Source organism: Gadus chalcogrammus, chromosome 14, assembly GCF_026213295.1.
Source record: "Gadus chalcogrammus isolate NIFS_2021 chromosome 14, NIFS_Gcha_1.0, whole genome shotgun sequence".
Classification (NCBI taxonomy): Eukaryota; Metazoa; Chordata; class Actinopteri; order Gadiformes; family Gadidae; genus Gadus; species Gadus chalcogrammus.
Genome location: NC_079425.1, coordinates 14,316,158 through 14,337,813, shown reverse-complemented (window position 1 = coordinate 14,337,813; position 21,656 = coordinate 14,316,158). Strand labels below are relative to the sequence as shown.

Here is a 21,656-nt window from a genome sequence, read left to right as displayed (position 1 = left end):
TGTGCTGTTGTAGACTGCAGGATCCAGAACACTCTGCTGAACAAAACACCACCCAGGCTTTGTGGGGTTTTGGACCACAACAACGTCAGCTTCTCCTAAATGACTAAAAACAGGGAAGTTGTCTCATTGTACGAATAAAAGGGAAATAAATCCCACTGCCATGAATGCAAACTCAAATAGCACAAGCTTAGACTCACACACGGGACTTGGGGTGTGAGGGCGGTGCAGGCCAAAACCATGTAGGTTGTGCTGGCCTGGAATTGGACCTTCTCAGTTCTCAAATGGTTAAGCAGTTTATCTCCAGCCACCAGCTTCCTCTGTCCTTAAAAACCTCCCCTCGCTCCCTCTACCTAAACCCCCAATTGAAACGCTTAAGTACTCCCTATATCTCTCCCCCTCTCTCTCTCCCCCATTGCTGTCTGTTCCCTATGTTCAATAATGTTTTTGAAGATTTATTTGGCTTTGTGTTTCCTTCGAGTGAAAGTAGGGACAACTATTGGCTCAGAAGTCTGGAACTAACTCTGCTGAGAGAGAGAGAGAGAGAGAGAGAGAGAGAGAGAGAGAGAGAGAGAGAGAGAGAGAGAGAGAGAGAGAGAGAGAGAGAGAGAGAGAGAGAGAGAGAGAGAGAGAGAGAGAGAGAGAGACCAGAGAGACCAGAGAGACCAGAGAGACCAGAGAGACCAGAGAGAGAGACGCCAGAGACTAATAAAAGCCTTGATTTGGAGTCTAGTATTGGGTCTTCATTGAACCTTTGAGGTACTTTTAAGTTTCAATATTGGGGTTGACTTAAATTCATTCATCTCCTCCCCTCACCTTTTTTCCTCCCCTCAACTTCTACCTCACCCCTCCTCTCATGTTGACTTAAATGCATTTTTTACACAGGATTCGTTTTTACAGAAAGTAAGAGACAATATCTCTCTCATATCCCCCTGCCGTTCACTCTCTCTCTCAATCCTCCCCTTTCCCTTCCCTCTCACACATCTCCCTCCCCCCCCCATTTCTGTCTTCCCTCTCTTAGGTTAGTGGAAGGACATGGATGCATTATATATTTGACCGTGCATGCTTAAGGTTCCCTGTATATTTAAACTTTAAAGAGCTCATCACTAGGTACACTATAAGATAAATGTCGGGTAAGTTAATAGACTGCCAAGTCCTTTTACATTTTACACCTTTTTTTTGTTGTTCGCTGCCAGAAAGCATATTGATCACATCCAGCTATGCTTCATAATCATTAGCATTACACATTGTGTCTTGTTGATAAGGCTGGGCTGAATTAAATGAGAACATGGTTATAGATAGTAGTCAGTGCTATGTTGTTAGCCCCACTCACTGGCTGAACGGCGGTACTACAACACCAAATCAACTGAGGGAAGAGAACTCAGATTCTGGTATGTTGTTTCTACAAAAAACGTTTTGAACATCATCAACTTTAGCCCTCAAAATAGGATACGCCTCTGCTTAAGTAATCAACGTAGAATATATAAATGGCTCCAATGTGATGATAAATATTGTCAGAATGTTTCCAAAATACTAAAATGACAAGAGGGAGTTCACTTACGTGAATGACCACCAACCCAGCACCGAACAACAAAAATGAAGCTGCGCAACTTTGAACACAGGTAAGACAGAACGGACGACACAGGTTAGGTGGGTGAAGGTTACGGTTATTTAAGAAGGCAGGGACGTAAAAGGTCATATGGTAACATACACAAACTGACACTTCTTTATGGAGGCTGAGGTTCTTAGCTCCTATCTTACCACACCAGGCTCACATTGCTAACGTTATTAATTAAAGGTACATTCTGAATAGATGGATAGAACAGATGGACGTGACACCCGGCGCCCAGTGAAGGAGAGCGCTCTGCTTGGTTGACCTCGTTAGGGGATTAATAAAAACCTGTTGTTGTGTTTAATTAAGGGTGTGGTGTTCGCAAGTAAGACGGGAGACCACAGGTGTGTACGCAATGACTGCATTATTAATACAGCCGTATTGTTAACACAGCCAAACGTTCTTCACACTCATTTCTGGAGAGATGCCCTTAAAAGTTAAAGGCATATTATGAAAGCTTTCCATATTCAAATATTAGATAAACGACTAGACCTATGTTATATATTTTGTAAATAAGTTATGAGTTATGTACTTAAATATCTAAATTGTTTTCAACAATGTTCCAACCCAGAGGAATCTTTAGTTGTAGTCACGGTAACGGCCCGTTACATTTTGGTGGCATGTCGGTGTCATATGCCATTTACCCCCTAACTATCAGGAAAACAGTAATCCAGTAGAGTCCTAATTCAATGATATGATATTTAGGGGTCATATTTACGTATAAGTGGCTTAAGTCAGCCAACAAGTTAATTCACTGTTTCCCACACAGACTTTACTTGGGTGGTTCACTTTATAATAAAAAATGTGTCAATCCGAGAGAGCGATGCCTTCGATTGATCGTTTTTTTAATAAATTCTGTGCACACACTGAATCCAAACATGATCCTGCGTGGGAGGAAGGATCGTTGTTGGATTCTCCCCATAGAGAAGACGTCTTGCCGAAATAATTTATAGAACCAATCCGGTGCTCACATATCAGTTTGAGGAATACCAAAAATACTAAATCTCAAAAGAGTTCTTGTGTACGCAAATTCGTTTTGTGACGGCTTTTTTTGGATTAAAGAAAGTCTGCGATAGTTTCCACTAATATACACACCACCACAAATAGAACCAAATTCAGTGGGAAGCACTGTAATATGTACAGTAACATTATAAAGTTACAACTACGTTCAACACGCTCTTTTCTATTAGGATTAAGCACTGGGCTGCCCCACATAACTAAATTGCATTAGAATGAAAAGACATAACATGATAAAAAGTAACATGAATACAACTTTAATATATTAACTTGTCCGTGAACATGATTCCTGCCTGACATCAGATTGATTTTCACCTGCAATGGTGGTGACTCCCAGGATCCCACGTTAAATCACAACCTCAACAAACTACGTCTTCTGTTATTGTTTTAATGAGCCACCCCTAGCAGGAGAAATTTCATACCTTTGAAAGAACAACAAACTACAACTACTTTTGTTTGTTTTAACTGAGCATGTTGACTAATGATAGTACTAACTATTTATATTCTCTACATCCTTGTTGTGACGAGCTACACATCTTCCAAGGTGTTTAATTGATGGCCTGCTTGTGATTTTCCAATATTAATTAAGGCATTCTAAAGAATCCTGGTTGCTAACGGTTGTCTTGGCAACACAGGCTTCATGGGTACAGTTAGACCCAAACAGCTTGTGACGATTTGAGATTCACTCTGTCACTCACACATTAGACATAGACATGGTGTGCATGAATGCATGAGTGTATGCATGTGTGTGCGTGTTTGTGTGTGCCGGCTTGCATGCCTGCTTGCCTGCCTGGGTGCTTGTGTGAGGGAAGGGGGAATGATGGAACAGGGCAGTATATGGCAGCCTGCCAAACTGCCTTGGGTGTGTGTGTGTGTGTGCGCGTGCGTGCGTGTGTGTGTGTGAATCTCTTTTCGAGTGTGTGTGTACTTTTGTGTTTATCACTTTCTCTAAATGCTGTTTTTCGTATGTTTGCTTATGTGCTTTGTGTGTTTTGTGTGTTTTTGTGTGTGTTTGAGTGTGCATGCGTTTGTGTGCGTGTGGAGGTTGTGTATCCATGGCGGCTGGACTAGGAATGAAGGAATGTGGTAAACATTGGGAGCAGACAGGGACATATTGCTTCCTACCCTGTCCTTCAACCACAGGCTGCTCCTGTTTTAGATCTGCAGTCACGCCCAGATACTGCACCTGACCGAGAAGTACCCAGCCGAAAACAACAGTAACAAACAGAACCAAGCCAAACCAAACGCTAGAAACAGACCCTGGCGGAAGGTAATAAAGAGAACCGAGGTAAACTAAATGGTAGTAAATAGAACCTAGCTCAACTAAAAGGTAATAAACAGAGCCTGGCTTAAAGGAAATAAACAAAACCGAGCGGAACCAAACGCTATGATCCCAGTTAAACAAAATGGTTATAAACAACTACAAGCTTTACCAAATGGTAGTAAATGGTCATAAACAGAACCAGGCTAAAATCAAAGGCCACAGAACCTAGCTTAACCAGAAGGTAATGAAGAGAACCAGCCTCAACACAGTGAACAAAGCTTAATTAAGCTCCCTGAGCAACATGTTGGCCAATATCAGAATATCAGTCTTACTGTTCCTTAAAGTTTTTACTGACATATGTTTGATCATTTTAAATATACCTTTAATGTGAAAGCCTTTCAGAGGAGTTTATGGCAATACATTTTGAACAGTAATCTGTTGGGACACATTGAGATTGTTTTATGTTAGTGAAGACAAATCTAGAATTGATGCAGTTTGTCTCCAAGTGACAACAAAAACAGTTCAGAATGAGTCTCTCAGGCAATATCCTTCCTCTCATCTTCTCTCCTCTCATTTCCCCTCCACTCACCCCCTCTTCAATCTTTATTCTCTACCCTATCCTTCTTCAGCCCTCCCCTGCTCTTACATTCCTCCCTTAATCTTACCCTCCTTTACTCTGTCCCCTCCGCTCACCTTCTATCGATTCATGTCCCACCAAAGAGACTAAAACCAAAGTTTGAGTCGCCGTGGGTGAACTAGGCCTGCCAGTACAAACTGAAAATGCGGTCATCATGGCCCTCCCGCACGTTTCATACGGCCATTTGTCGTACGTCGCACACCCACACATTTTTATGCGAGAAAAAGGACACAAACAGTAACAGAGAGGCGGGAGAGACACATTGTGTGCGTGTGTGTGTGTGTGTGTTCGTGTGTGTCTGTGTTTGTATGTGTGTGCGTGCGTGCGTTTGTGTCTGTGTGCATGTGTACCCGGCTTCCATCAGTATTCAGGGGGTGTTGAGATGAAAGCCCCTCTGCTTTGATCTTATCTGATTGCTACGTGTCTCCTTGTTTACCCCAGAACCACATGTGAAGGTGTGTTGAACCCCCCTATATCCCTACCTGCCCTTGCCTGACCTCGTTACACACACACACACACACACACAGTTGCACACAAACAAAAATACACAAACAAACACAGTCGCACACACACACACACACAAAGATACACAGTCACACACAAACAAAAACACTCATACACACGCAGTCACACACACACACAAAGAAAAACACACAAACAGTCACAATCATTTTATAGAGACAATTACCAGCCATCACATAACCTCTCTCTACGGCCATAGAACAACGAACATGAAAAAGATTTCTGATTTTAGTGACCCCCAGCTCCGCAGGTGGGTGTAGCTGTAGTAGGATCGTGACCCCACAGGCCACACAGATATGTATTCCCCTCTGTACTCTGGAGCCCGAGTCCTGCAAAAACCCAGCATTAAAACCACCAGCCTCAGGTGATGATAAGATTAGAACCAGGGAGGTAAAAATATGTTTCGCATAACTGCTTTGGCAATGTCAATGATTATTTTCCTTTGCAATAAACGTATTTCTAATTGATTTGAATAGACTTGACTTGACTTGACTAAAAATAATTTAATCAAATTTAATCTAATTTCATTTACTTTCATTTAATTGATGTGCAATGAGCACATTCAGGATGTAATTCTTAATAATAATAATAATAATTCATTCATTTTCTATAGCGCTTTTCAGTGACCCAAAGAAGCTTACATAAAACACAAACTGGGAGATGACAATCAGGGGGGACAAGCGGAAGACAGCACAACAGAGAACAGAAGCAAGGTGGAGTGTGATAGTAGATAGGGATAAGGGTGGTTATGGGTAGGGGAGGTCATAGGCTTGGGAAAAGAGGTAGGTTTTTAAACGCGATTTCTTGGACGGGATGTAATCCTGAATTTGCTTCAAGGATTTTTAACGTCTTGGAAGGTCATTTAAGCACATCAGGACCACATCCGGTTCATGGTGGAGATGTGATCAGAGGGACAGATTAGTGTGAATGCTTGTCATTCCGAAAACCCCAAATCCCACACACACATCAACCAAGCACCCCCTGCACAACACTCTCTCTCTCTCTCTCTCTCTCTCTCTCTCTCTCTCTCTCTCTCTCTCTCTCTCTCTCTCTCTCCTATTCTTTGTCACTGTCTATCTCTCGCTCCTTCAGTTCCCCTGTCCGTCACTGTCTCATTCTCACTTTTTGTCATTCTATCTTTTCTCTCTCTCTCTCTCTCTCTCTCTCTCTCTCTCTCTCTCTCTCTCTCTGCCCTAAATAATTAAGTTTTAGTTTAATTCACTTTTTCTCTATTACTCTCTTTCTGTCTCTGTTCTCTCTATCTCTCTCTGTCACTAGCCCTGTGTCCATTATTCTCTCTCTGCTATCTCTATCGCTCTCCCTCCCTCTAGACTCATTCTCTCTCTCTCTCCATCAATCTCTCTCTCTCCTCCCCAACTTATTCTCTCTCTCTCTCTCTCTCTCTCTCTCTCTCTCTCTCTCTCTCTCTCTCTCTCTCTCTCTCTCTCTCTCTCTCTCTCTCTCTCTCTCTCTCTCTCTCTCTCTCTCTCTCTCTCTCTCTCTCTCATCCAGGAGCTCTGAAACAACTTCCACACTACCCTCATCTTTCACTGGTCGACCACACACATACACACCTCGGTTTGACAGATACTGGCAGCCTCTGTTTCCGGGGCGTTGACAGCGTCCGTCAGGTGAGAGAGAGTACGGACGCTCCGAGGGCGAGCGACAGGGTCCTTGACTAATGACATCGCAGGTGACAGAGCGATTGCATCATAGATCTACACCAGGCTCGACTAATGGAGCCATCAACATCCCAGCTGCATACATGTGTTATCTAGGATGGTGTGAGTGTGGTTGTGTGTATGTGTACAAATAGCAGTACCCTTCACCATGTTAAACCCAGGAACATGTTTGCAACAACCAATTTGTCTTTTGTGTTGATTCGTTTTGATTTTGGAAGGATAATCTTTATATTAAACAAGCCAAAAGTGTGTAGAATATCAGACTTACCTAACGTATCCTGCCTGTGTTACACAACACACAATGAGTGTGATCTCGGTTCACTGTGATGTCATTTCTCTGCGATATCGAGTCAACGTCGTTCTCTTTCACTGTGACGTCATTCGGCGTTGATCGTGTCTCACAGTGATTGCATTCTACGGTGGTGTCACTGCGACGTCACTGTGTCGTGGTTATGATGAGGAGCTTGGCCACTCACCTCCGGACGACGTCGGCTCCGTTCCAGCAGGACAGGGAGTCTGCGGACGCCAACTCCCTGACACAGAACTGGTCGGCTAGACCCCCGTAGTACGCACGCCACTGACGCAGACTGCTCAGGAAGTCCCTGGCACATAGGGATATAGAGTATATACATATATGTATATGATATATGTCATAACACACAGACGCTTTAGCTCAGAACTTATAGCAACACAGCAACAGTTAATGGTTTTGTCTGTTTGGAAAGTTATCTGTCTTCACATTACTCTCGAATTACATTCATAAATATCAATTATTTTGTTTCAGATATTCAGTGTTTCATATAAAATACGATGGTAATGATTTTATTGGTTATCAGCTGTAAAGGTTTGTACTTCAACTAAAAAGGATCAAAAAAAGAGGAAAAATACTCTCTCTCTACACTCCTTCCCTCCCTTCTCTCCCCATCCTCTCCCCCCTTATCTCCCTACTTACTTTCTCCTCCCAGCCAGGGTGTCCCCTCTCTCTTTGGCCGGAGTGCTGATTGGCTTCCAGCTGCTGGCGGACTGACCGGGTGTTCTGATTTGAGGACCACACAGACGATGTACCTGTTGCACCAATGAAGGAAGCCGGCTATTTATCCTTCAGCTGTACAGGGTCTTTGTACGTTTGGAATGTCTCACTAATTACCATATTATTGGGTCTGTTATGGTTGCTGATTCACCGTTGTCTGAATTTAAACTGTTGCTAGAATTAATTCACAATTTCAGTGACCATATATGGCCACCAGATAGAGCTGTTCATTCTTTTTCTGACCAGATCCTGTGAAATTGATGGTGTTTTGTTGCAAGGTATTTTTGCATGTATGTTTAGGCTTATATATATATGTATCGAGCTATACGTTTAGTAATGTGGATAATTCAAGATATTTGTGTATAAACATAAAATATAGACAATTCTGTGTGCACCTGTGTTTAAAAGAGTTCATCTATTTTATACAATATATGTACTGTATGTGTCTGTACAAGCATGTGAATACATATGAAACGTACACATACACATCCAGACATTGTCAAATACACGTGCATGTTGTGAAATACACTCCCGCCATTTCCAACAGTGAGGGCACAAATGCAGACATTTCCTGCAAGACCACAGGCAAACATTAAATCAAACTGTAAAATACACACACACACACGCACACACACACACACACACACCTGAGCGGCGAGATAGGGTGCGTTGCCCTGAGCGTAGGCCACGGCGTCGTGCAGCAGCATAGGGGCCCCCAGGAGCACCTGCTCTAGGTCCTGGGGGCCCTGCATGCGTGCCGAAAGGCCCTCCAGTGAGCGCACAAAATCCCTCCAGAGAGGGTCTATCTCCGCCACGCTGGCCAGGCAGCCGCGCATCACATTGAGGCAGTAGCCCATGCAGGGCTGGGATTGGGTCAGACCCTGAGGAACACAAATACACACACACACACACACACACACACACACACACACACACACACACACACACACACACACACACACACACACACACACACACACACACACACACACACACACACACACACAGTTAAACGCCAACACATTGAAACACAAACACACAGCATTAAACACGCACACATACACACATTCAAACTAATAAAATAATTAAATACACATAAATTTGAAAACACAAACATGTTTAAACATACCTATAGTAATATATATACTCGTATAGTAACCCGAAATCCTCTAGCCAAATATCTTCATGATATCTATTGTTATATGGTGATCTCAACACCTGGCCTGCATGTGCTGCTCAGGTGACCTCTGACCTGGCAATGGGGACAGTAGTGCATCTTGAGCAAGGCGTGCCTGCACTCGCGGCTGAGCTGCAGGTGGTCCGTAGTGTTGATGACCTCTATGCCCAGGTGCAACGCCTGGAGGAGGAGCTTAGCTGTCGTGCCGGACCGAGCCATTTGATTGGCCAGGATGCCCGGCGACGCGCCAAAAGGCCTCAGCTCTCGCCGCGTCGACCTCACGCACTCTGCGTAGCCGGAGTCGATGTCGCCGAGGCCAGGGTCGATCAGGTGACCGTAGACCGATGGGAAAAGGCCGTCTAGGAGTCGCTGGAGGGAGGCGTCTGGGCTGAGCTCGGAGCCCAGCAGGAAGAGGCCCACGTCGGTGAAGAACTCCCGCATGGCGTCAGCGCTCCCAGCCGCCATGCTGGCGTAGGACTCACGCAGTAGGGCGTTGGTTCGGTTCTCCGCCTGCTTCATCAAAACCTCAAAGCTCTCTGCAGAGAGAGAGGGAGAACCTTTATATTAGTACTTTATATATACATATATATCTTTTATCTTTCACTTTTGATATTTTATCAGACAAGAGCAAGAGCATGGTAAATAGAAAGAAATAGAAAGAGAGAGAGAGAGAGAGAGAGAGAGAGAGAGAGAGAGAGAGAGAGAGAGAGAGTGTGAGAATGAGGGACATGAAGTATATCTTTATAAAGGAAACGTGGTTCTGTTAAGTTGACTCGATTTAAAGTAATCCTGCTGTTGATTGGGTTATAACAAAGCAATGATCTTATTACGAATAGATTCACTGAGGAGAGGAGCGGAGGGAAGATAAGGAGATAGAAGTCCCAGCAGGAGTTAAAGATCAGGAGTTTCAATCCTGTGGAGAGAACATGATAACCCTGCAGGGATGGGAAGAGGAGGAGGAGGAAGAGAGTAGGCTTTGGGAATACAAACAAAAGAGGAGAGAGGAAAGGCAGAGGAGATGGTTTGATAAGGACAGATCATAGATTCTTCCTTCAAAGAGATGGAGAAGCTTTCTTAATAACTCATTTAAATGCAACATACCAAACACACAGGCCACACACACACACACACACACACACACACACACACACACACACACACACACACGCACCGACACGCACACACACACACACACACGCACGCACACACACACAGGGCGGGGCGGACTGAGCACACATGCATGCTCCCTCTAATCCTATAAGGAGCTCATCACTTTCACGTGTTTGCAGTCAAATGATCAACATGCGCTGTGCACATACAGTCAACTAACACACACACACACACACACACTCAAACACAAATTTCTGGTGTGTGTTGTTGAGCAAGTGAATTTCGATTGAGTGGGTGAGTGACTGTGTGTCACTCACTGTGTGTCACTGATAAGAGCTAGATAAATGTAAGAAATTATTATTATTATTATTTGTGGCAGGAGGGTCACACTAATATTTACTCTGACAATCACAAGAACTAACATTTCTGTTACACAGGGTCTTTAGCGGCACACACAGGACAAATATATTATGTCATTAATATGTTAATTTATGCATTTATTTTCTTTGTCTTCTATGTAGTTAGGTATGTTTGTTGTGTGTCTCTTATAGGAATAAAGCAAGGAATGACATGAATGAACAAAAAACATGAATTATCATTTGGAGGGTTCAGTGAGTTTAGCGTGGAGATATTTGACTTGTGTGTGTGTGCGCGTGTGTGCGTGTGTGTGCGAAGCTTCGCTCGGAGGCAGATTAGCAGTCGCACCACATACACGCACACAGTGTGTATGGCCTTCGTAAAGCGGAATAGCTACATCTGTGTGCCTGTCTAAGTGTGCAAAATTCGCTATGAAATTTTAACACAAACCAACACAAACAGACACAAACAGACACACACAGACAAATAAACCTACACGCACACTGGGCCTTGGGGGTGTCTGTCCAGAATGAAAACCAGTTCACCGGGCACTGCCTGGAGAAGACCAGATACTCTGCTCTACTGGGTTACTGAATGATACCTGCATTGGACCTCTTCACTGTACTCTACATTGTTACTTCTACACTATTATCTACTCTCTACTCCACTAGCCCTACTCTACTACTGATCTATTCGTATTAGTATCACTCTACTGACTGATACCTCTATCCTACTATCTCTACTGTTGACTCTACTCCACCGAACTGAACGGAGGTAGAGAGTGAGATGTGAGCTTGTGGACCCGCGCAGGGATTATCCCAGTCAGAGTATGAAGCAGAGACTCGTGTTCCCACCGGGATTAGAGAGAAACACTTAATGTCTCCCAGCTGCTAAAGGGACCCAAGAAAAACGACCTACCTATGTGATGAATACGTTCTCTCTCCTTTTCTGTCCGTCTCTCTATCCGTTTCTATCTCTCTCTCCATCTCCCTACCTCTCTCTCTCTCTCTCTCTCTTCCTTGGAAGTGATCTAGGTGACAGTTCATAGGACTTCATCACTGTCATCAGTATTACTAATAATAATAATAGTAATACTGCCCCATCTAGCCCTACTACACTACTTCTACTTCTACTACCACTACTACTACCACACACCTACTTGTAGTACTATTTGGTTGGTAGTTAGTGAGGTCCCTCCTTCACTGTAAAGCGCTTTGGGTACCTTGATAAGAGCTAGATAAATGTAAGAAATTATTATTATTATTATTTGTGGCAGGAGGGTCACACTAATATTTACTCTGACAATCACAAGAACTAACATTTCTGTTACACAGGGTCTTTAGCGGCACACACAGGACAAATATATTATGTCATTAATATGTTAATTTATGCATTTCTTTTCTTTGTCTTCTATGTAGTTAGGTATGTTTGTTGTGTGTCTCTTATAGGAATAAAGCAAGGAATAACATGAATGAACAAAAAACATGAATTATCATTTGGTGGGTTCAGTGAGTTTAGCGTGGAGATATTTGACTTGTTTAGTGTGTCTAGTATTACCGTATTTGTGTATGTAATGTATGTTTGACGTGTGCAACCTCATCTGGTCCAGAGAGGTAAGTCCGTCTAAACAGATATCTTGTTTTAATCGAACTAGAGTTTCCGCGTGAGCGTTGCGCGCGCTCAACCTCTAGTTATAATTAGCTATAATGTGGAAGCTCTGGTCAATACATTTCTGAGCTCATAATATCATAACATTTTGCCTTTAACATTAAACTGCCGTCCTCTTTCGGTGTGAAACTGTATTCTTTTTTGTTTTCTTAACAACAATATCAGGACACTTTTGATCGCAGTACAAGCACTGATTGAACAGCTCTAATGCGTCTCAAAGCCACAACTACGAAGGCTTTAAAGTTTATCTCCTCAATAGAGAATGTAATGAAAGCCGCCCGTAATGTTTCTGTGTCTTTGGGATTTAAAGGAGATCAGTCTGAGCTCAGTGCAGTCAGGCAGAGCGATACCCTTTACAGCCTCGATAAAACATTTAACAACCTCTTGGTTGTTTTTATGACACTGGAAACATGGGGTTTTTATTTTGAACGTCGTCGATCTGTGAGACATCATAAAATGTGCAGGTGACGCAAAAGTGCTGGGTCTCATCAGCAAAGATGACTACTCAGCCTACAGAGAGGAGGTACGTAAATTAATCAACTGGTGTGACATCAATAATCTACAACTCAACGTCAACTAAACAAAATAAATAACTGTGAACTTCAGGAAGAAACACATACCACACACCCCACTCACTATCAACGGCAGTGCAGGGGAGTCTGTGAAAAGTACCTAGTTCCTGGGGGTGCAGACGACCTGACATGGTCCACCAACACCACCTACCTACCTAGTCAAGAAGGCACAGCAAGGCACTGACCTCCCCCCTTCTGCCCTCACCACCTTCTACAGGGGTGCTCTTGAGATCATCCTTACCAGCAGCCTCTCAGCCTGCTGCGGCAGCTGCCCTGCGGACCAGAAGGCTCTACAGAGGGTGGTGGGGACAGCAGAGAAGATCACCAGATCAGCCCAGCCATCCATCCAGCCATCATCAAAGATCCCTCCCAACCAGCACACAAACTGTTCACCCCCCTACCATCTGCCAAGCGCTACTAACCAGACTACCAGACTCAGCAACGTCTGTTTCACACAGGCCTTCAAGACTACTCAACTCACTCAAGAAAATACCATGAACAATCAATGACTGTACTATGCTCTTTACATGCAAAATAATACATGTTTACCGGTACATACATATGTGTCTCAATGCTGCTATACTGCACTTTGCCCTCTGCTGTCTATATATGTTGTTGTGTTAATTTGTTGTTGTCTTTGTGCACTATTATGTTATATGTTGTGTGGTAAATTAGGACTTGCACATTTGGAGCATGGGGAAACGCAATTTCCTCTGTGTAATTACTTGTTGCATGGTCTGATTTGACAATAAAGTTCACGTTGACTTTGACTATTGTCTCCGCTGGTTGGAGCCAAACTCCTTGTTAAAAATATATACCTGAGGAATATGTTGAAACAGATGGTATTTTAATCCATGATATGAGACTTAATTAAAGGCCAACATAATATATTGGATGATTATTATTTTTTAAATAATATATTTGTATTTCTAGTTATGTCATTCTAATTATATCGTTATTATGTACGTGTTGTGAATTGATTTTGTGTAGAAGGTGCCAAAGATACAATTATTATATTGCTACTTTTATTTAAACTATCATTAAACAAACATAAAATAAATAAACAGGATGATGTTAGTGTGTGTGTGCTTGTGCGTGTATGCGCGCACACATGTTCATGCGGTGTAGTACATATAAAAGACATATAGGGGGAGGATAGTATTATTATTTTATCTGTAGATTACCCTACCTTACCCCTTCCTGCTCCTTAGTGACGTTTATCTGAGAGAATATTCACTGTTATTCCCTTTGGATTAAAAAATAGCATCTTTCCCCTTCCTCTAACTGCACTCCCACTAATAGCTTCACCGTATTAGTAATCAAACAACAATCAGGGAGGCACTTTAATTAAATAGCACAAAAGCTTCCCATACTGTCTGTTTTTTCTGTTAATTGAACTTTAGTGTGAAGCGGGAAGATCCAGTTAGCCGTGACGGAGGAGGATAACCCTGCTACATGTTATAATGAGGTTACAGCTTCCAGCACACTGCAGAACGGAGCTTAACATAGCCTGTTATCATCGCACCCACCACAAATGCTCTCTCTCTCTCTCTCTCTCTACATCCTTCATCTATAGCGCTTCTGAAGTGTGAGGAGAAAATAACAGAGCTCACCACCGAGCTACAGGCCTTCAGGACTCAGGTACACCCAGCTTTCTGGTTATCTCTGTTTCTATTTGTGACGGTCTACCGCCCACACCGGCTCTGTTCAAATATTAGTTCCATCCAATGCTGCTCTCTCTCTCTCTCTCTCTCTCTCTCTCTCTCTCTCTCTCTCTCTCTCTCTCTCTCTCTCTCTCTCTCTCTCTCTCTCTCTCTCTCTCTCTCTCTCTCTCTCTCTCTCTCTCTCTCTCTCTCTCTCTCTCTCTCTCTCTCTCTCTCTCTCTCTCTCTCTCTCTCTCTCTCTCTCTCTCTCTCTCTCTCTCTCTCTCTCTCTCTCTCTCTCTCAAATAAAAAATGTTCTTCAATGTGATTTCTATTTTTCTATTCATAGTTAAATATACTTCATATTTTGTTTATTTCTATCCATCTCTTATAAATATGTTCTCTCTCTGTCGTATTTAGCTCTCTCATACATAACTATGGTAAGAAAAGAACAGCTTCTGTAAGATGAAACATATAAATATAACAGTTAAATGTGTAAAAAATATATGAGAGTAGGCCTACTTGCAACATTATTTGAAGCATAGAAAGTGATAAGTAAACAGATGGTATGCATGTTTCTACCACCAGAGGGCAACGTATTCTGTTTTAACGGGAAAGCTACAAATGGAACAAGAATGCAGCATTCATACTTGGACATCTACATAATCTCTTCCCCTCCCTCTAAGTGTGGTTTTGTGTGTCTGTTTGCGTGTGTGTGTGTGTGTGTGTGTGTGTGTGTGTGTGTGTGTGTGTGTGTGTGTGTGTGTGTGTGTGTGTGTGTGTGTCTCAGAGGAATGCCACATTTAGCACACAGCATGAAGATAAAACTGCCAGAGACGTATTACAGATACACACACACACACGCACACACACACACACACACACACACAACTAGGAAATCGGACAGAAAGACAGACCAAAAAATTGGCTGACAGAAATAATGAGTGACATGCAGACAGATACTCAGCCAGGCAGGTGAACAGACAGACATATGCACGCATACTCAGGTGGACACACAGGTAGACATACTGACAGACAAATGGGGTCATGCTCCTATTACTGGGACACAAAGGGGAGACATTGTGTAGTGATATTGTGATGGCAACATGACCACAGACACACATTCATACCAACATTCAAACACATTCATACCCACACATTCATGTGGTTTGGTTTGAAGCATCTGGAAGTTCCAGACGGTTCCTCTTTGTCCTTTATGATCAGAGAGTATCGTCAGGGCGACCAACGACCACAGCAACGCTGGAAGAGATGTCCATTCATCGGCTGTGAATGGACCCCCACGACCACAACACAAGGCACGCCGACATCTGATAGGGCGAGGTAGGGGACCTATGTCTCCTGACTGGACACAGAAGGGGAGCTCTGAGACCGGACAGGTCAAAGCAGGGACCTTACCTCGGGCAAAAGAAGCAAGGATTTCTAACATTTCATTTGGCAAACCAGGGACCTGCGACATTGGTCAGGCAAGGGATCTCTGATTTGATAGGGAGAGGAAGGGAACGCTCACCTCTAATAGGAAAAAGCAGGGGCACGTCATGCAGGGCCATGGTTGAGGGTGGATGACTCATTCCCAGTGAGCAGATGAAGGTGAGTTACAGGGAGGTAGGGAACAGCCCTGAACCTTCTCATTAAGACAGTTAAAGAGTTGAAACGCTTGCTACCTCCCCTTTAAGAAGACAGCGGAGTTCTGAGAACAAACAGTGTCTGCACTTTATGGAGTCACTGGAACTTAAGAGACGTTTTAACGAGTCTAACACACATTGTACTTACAGAGGGGTTGAGGAGAGAGGAGAGGAGAGGAGAGGAGGGAGCAGGAAGGGGATAAGAGTGGGGATGAGAGGGGGGAGGAAGGAATGGGAGGGTGAGGGGAGGGAGAAGAGAGCTAGGGGAGAGGAGAAAAGAGGAAGGGATGAGGAGAGGAGAAGAGGTAATTGAAGAGGAGGGGAGAGGAGATGGAGGAGGAGAGATGGGACCAGAGCAGATAAGAGGAGAAATGGAGAAAAGAGAAGAAGAGTGGAGAGAAGAAGACAGCAGGAGACGAAAGGGAGGAGCTAAGAGGAAAGGAGGAGAGTCGTTCATGGAGTCACTTGAAGTAAAGCGGTGGTTGACTCAGACATTTTAACAAGCTTAAACCCAACTGGCCGATATACCTCAAACAGTGGCTTTACACCGTCTCTGTGTTCTCCTCACTGATGAAACTTCCACTTAAAAGGTGTTTAGGTTCTAAAGTTCGCCCACTCCACGAAAAACGTTTGGATTCTGTTGACTTGTATTCCAGTATGTGTGTGCGTGTGTGTGCGTGTGTGTTTAGTGAGGTAATAGTCAGGTAGTCAAACTGAGATAAACACGAGAATGCTAAAAATAGAGCAAATCACATTACAGACAAACAGTATAACACGTACGGCACAGTTACTCATGTTTGTGCACAGATGTGTCTTTGTCTATGTAGGGGATTAGAAAACATTTATAGGAAAAACGTTAACTACATTTACTTAAGTGTGTGTGTGTGGGGGGGGGGGGGGCTAACAAGGGGTGTGTGTCTGTGTATGTCTGTATATGTGTGTTTGTGTGTGAGGGGGGGGGGGGGGGGCTAGCGAGCTGTCTGTGTGTGTGTGTGTGTGTGTGTGTGTGTGTGTGTGTGTGTGTGTGTGTGTGTGTGTGTGTGTGTGTGTGTGTGTGTGTGTGTGTGTGTGTGTGTGTGTGTGTGTGTGTGTGTGTGTGTATTCGGGGGGGGGGCTAGGTGGGATGCAGATGTGTGTGAGGGGGGGTGGGTTAGGTGGGGTGTGGGTGAGGTGGTAGGCGGGGTCCAGGGGGCTGAGGAACAGAGACGTGTGATTGTTCCCCTGGTTCCCCTGAATGAAGGGAGCGTTGTTAGAGGACACAGACGGGGTCTGCATGGAGGTGTTAAAACACATAGACACGCACATACACACAACCACACACCCACACACACAACCACACAACCACACACATACTCTGGACTGACATACACATACGCAAACACACACACACACACCTATACATTCTCTGGACTGACACAAACACACACACACACACACACCAACCCGGTATCACGCCAAGGCGTAAAATAGATACGTCTGTCCACATCGCAAGGCGTGTTCAGGTTGACGCTTTGCCTGACCAAAGCGTCACCCTGAACACGCGTCCTTCTCCATTCGAAATGAATGGGGGAATAGCACCAACAGGGGGCGATACGTTCTCCTAGCATTTGGTGAAATTGTTACGTAGCCATATTAATCGTTATTATCTGAATGGGAAATGCAATATTTTAGGACAGATACACCATTAAACGTGTTTCTAATGACATTTCTAGCGAGAAATGTACATTTTCCTTGCATAATCTTCAATCAGTGAATGTGTATGATCTTTATTAATCTTTATGATCTGAATGGGAAATACAATATTTTAGGATCGATTCACCGTTAAACGTGTTTCTAATAACATTTCTAGCGAGAAATATACTTTTTACTTGTATAATCTTCAGTCAGTGATTGTGTCTGATCTTTAGTTTTATAGTTATTAGGAAGATTTAATCGGCTCGCTCGCATGTTTCAACGACGTCAGGTGGCTAGGGACGCTGCTTTCGCTAAACTAGCAGCTCACGTGTTTCCTGCATTTGTGTTATTAAACCGTTACTTTATGTAACTTTTAATGATATTGTAATAACCACAGGCGAGGTATTGAGCGAAGTAAGCTTGATAGCAGGTTTATTGGATTCCACAATCGGACGGGCAGGCACAGCTCCACCGGAAAACTACAACAACCAAAACTCCCGTCCGGAAGGAAACCCCCGGAACCCCCTCTCAGAAGGCCCGCCCCTTCCTCCCAAACCCTGTGACGCGACAATATCATCTTGTTAGAAACATAGATATATATAGAACACTGTTCTATATATATCTACTGTTCTATATATCTATGGTTAGAAACACGTTTATCTGAGAGCCAACCCAGTCGCCAAAAGCATACGTTGACAGTGTACGTTTTCGTGAACACTGGATTACGTCGCATTTCAACATAAAATAGCGTGCTAAGCACACACACACACACACACACACACACACACACACACACACACACACACACACACACACACACACACACACAAAATGCATTTCGCTGCTGAAACAACCACTTGGGCTGCTTCTAGGACATTTTGGGTGGATTTTGAACGGTATGTGGGCAGCACGTTTTTTGCAGGCAGGACCTGGCAACCCTGCGCTGTTGCCCGAGGTGCAGAAATGCTCCGGAACAGATCTGGATCCACCATGGCCAAAATAATTGTCATGAATAGCATGAACAGATTCATGCATTATCATTCAACTTGAACATGTGTTTAGTATAGAGTGGTGGAGGGATGACGTATGTTGGCCAACCCGGAAGTGAGCGTCGACCTGGGTTTCCATGGTTTCCCTTGACAAAAAGCCAACGGGTTTTTCCATTGGCTCTAAAAACCACGCGGCAAAGGAGCAGCCGTAAATTGTTTTGTTTTTGTCGTAAACTGGGGTCCGACGGTTAAAAAATAGACAGATATTCCGAGGTATCCTTAAAAGGCAGCTTGGATGTTTTTATTTTCTGCAGTTTAGACTTCTTCTATAACCTATTTTTGAAAGCATAACACCAAGCTCAATGATTTAACGAGGCAGGGTTATTTGAAACAATTTATTAAATATATATTTGTGAGAGGTCATTCCTTCTCCTGAGTTTGCTTCCTATTTATGTCTAGTGTACAACACTGTCCACAAGCATCACCCCCCCCCCCTCCCCATATGGATTTGGAGAATTGTTGCCACATCCCAGTGGTGGAGGTATCATATATGAAAGAGGGCATTCAATACTACAATGATCAATTAGGAGGCCGAAGCCCTAAAGGATGCAATAGGTGACCCTGAACACGCCTTGCGATGTGGACAGACGTATCTATTTTACGCCTTGGCGTGATACCGGGTTGCACACACACACACACACACACACACACACACACACACACACACACACACACACACACACACACACACACACACACACACACACACACACACACACACACACACACACACACACACACACACACACACACACACACACACCCTCTCTGACACTCTGCCACAGCCCAGGCCACCAGGTCTCATGTCACTGTTAGGTGACTGGGTCGACAACATTCAAGTAAGCTGTACTTTGAGGTCTCTTATATATCAAAGGGGGTCTCAAAGGACGCATACGCTTCTACCTGTGTGGCTCCAGCCCTACAGGAAATGACTCGGCAAGTGCTCCATCTCGTTGCACCTGCACCCAGCGGCTCGCTTGCAAGATTTTGGCCTGAAGTTCTTCCCAGACCTACACCGTAGCCATCTAACCTGCATATCTGAGAATCAGGCCTCTCTTAATAATGACAAAAAGTTATGAGAGAAATACACATTCACTTTTGTCTCATAAGCGGTGTGGTGCCGGCTCCTTTTGACCTTTTGACCCCAGACTTCTGGGGGAATAGCTGAATCAATTCATTAGTCAATCAGAAGCATGAAAATATCTTCCCGGTGGCGTAACGGGGCAAACAAGGTGTCCTTTGACATCTACGTTTCGAGGCGATTGCAACAGTGCCACACATGATCATATTTGAATATGTTTCGGGGTAGTAATTAGCTGTCGAAATTGGAGGCCTTAATCAATAATGAGCAGCTATTGATTTGCTTCCCGATAGAAATTTGTGACAAATGACATGTTATTTAGCATCTACACGTTGAGCTGAGTCCAATGACACCCAGCATGACACTCTAGCAAATGGTAACATGTATTTTACATGGTACACCTAGGTCTAGGACATGATCTCGGTGTAGCAAGAAGGCGAGCTTGATCTCATTGGACTCTGCTTAACGTGTAGATGCTAAATAACATGTAATTTGTCAAAAATCTCCATCGGGAAGCAAATCTATAGCTGGTCATTATTGATAAAGGCCTCCAAAATCGACAGCTAATTACTACCCCGAAACATATTCAAATATGATCATGTGTGGCACTGTTGCAATCGCCTCGAAACGTAGATGTCAAAGGACACCTTGTTTGCCCCGTTACACCACCGGGAAGATATTTTCATACTTCTAATGGATTGATTCATATTTTAAGGTTCTCGGAGTGAGACTTTAAGCGGCTGCAGCAGAAGTGCTGAGACGAAAGATGATATCAAGACATTTATAGAATATTCCCATTCACATTATGATTCTTCGTCATAACATCCGACCAAACATCCTTTACAGTCACCGAGCGAGGATTATGAAAGGGGGCCTGCCCGTAATTCCGACGCCTCATTGTTCCGACGTCTCAATGTTCCGAAATATTTCCCATTAGATCGACATGCCACTATTCCGACGGTTTAATGTTCCGAAAACGAAACCCATTGGTCCGAAGGTCCGTTTGTCCGACTTTTAAAAAAGGAGGAGCATTAGTCCGACAGTTCAATATGCTGAATAGGAAAAAGAGTTGTATACCTCGCTCGCTCCCTCTCTCTCTCCCTCTCTCTCTCTCCCTCTCCCTCTCCCTCTCCCACTCTCACTCTCACTCTGTGTGTGTGTGTGTGTGTGTGTGTGTGTGTGTGTGTGTGTGTGTGTGTGTGTGTGTGTGTGTGTGTGTGTGTGTGTGTGTGTGTGTGTGTGTGTGTGTGTGTGTGTGTTCGTGCCCGTGTTGAGAATTAGACCTCCGCTCTCTGTCCATGGGGCTACAACACCGTGTCGAAATGAAGTGAAGCGTTGTCTTTTTGCTCTCCAAAATTCATCGTGAACGTGATATGTAGGCCTAGGTTGTATTTTGGAGACAGAGAGAGAGTGAGAGTGAGATAGAGAGGGAGCGAGCGAGGTATAAAACTATTTTTTCGGCCTAATGCGCCTCCTTTTTGAAAAGTCGGACTAACGGACCTTCGGACCAATGGGTTTCGTTTTCGGAACATTGAACCGTCGGAATAGTGGCATGTCGATATAATGGGAAATATTTCGGAACATTGAGACGTCGGAACAATGAGGCGTCAGAATTACGGCATGGCACCTATGAAAGTCCAGGCCCCCTCTTCCTGCACTCGGGGTCCGGGCCAAGTTTCGGGCAGGAAGGGCCACCCCTTCCTGCCCTCGGGGTCCGACCGGGCCAAGTTTCGGTGCGGGGGTCCCAGTTAGGCCTTAGAATAAGGTATTCAAATTTCAGGGCGGTAGGACGTTCCTATCTCAAAAACTTTTTTTTCCACCACATTCTGAACCATTAGGTCTTGCAGGTAACACTTCTGAGGGGCTTTGTCCAAATGACAGTCCATTTGGGAAAACTTTTTTTCTCTAAGGGCTAGAACTC

The 21,656-nt window shown here is 44.0% G+C and overlaps 1 protein-coding gene across 1 annotated transcript in view; it reads right to left on the bottom strand.

Moving 5' to 3' along the window:
* The window catches only part of LOC130404019 (glypican-5-like), a 125,201-nt gene that overhangs the window by 87,851 nt on the left and 15,694 nt on the right, over positions 1-21,656 (bottom strand). Inside the window, exons 3-6 of the mRNA XM_056608612.1 lie at positions 9,014-9,474; positions 8,409-8,642; positions 7,684-7,796; positions 7,208-7,333 (exon numbers count right to left, since the gene is read on the bottom strand). Coding sequence (XP_056464587.1) covers positions 7,208-7,333; positions 7,684-7,796; positions 8,409-8,642; positions 9,014-9,474 — 934 coding nt within the window. The remainder of the gene's footprint in view (positions 1-7,207; positions 7,334-7,683; positions 7,797-8,408; positions 8,643-9,013; positions 9,475-21,656) is intronic.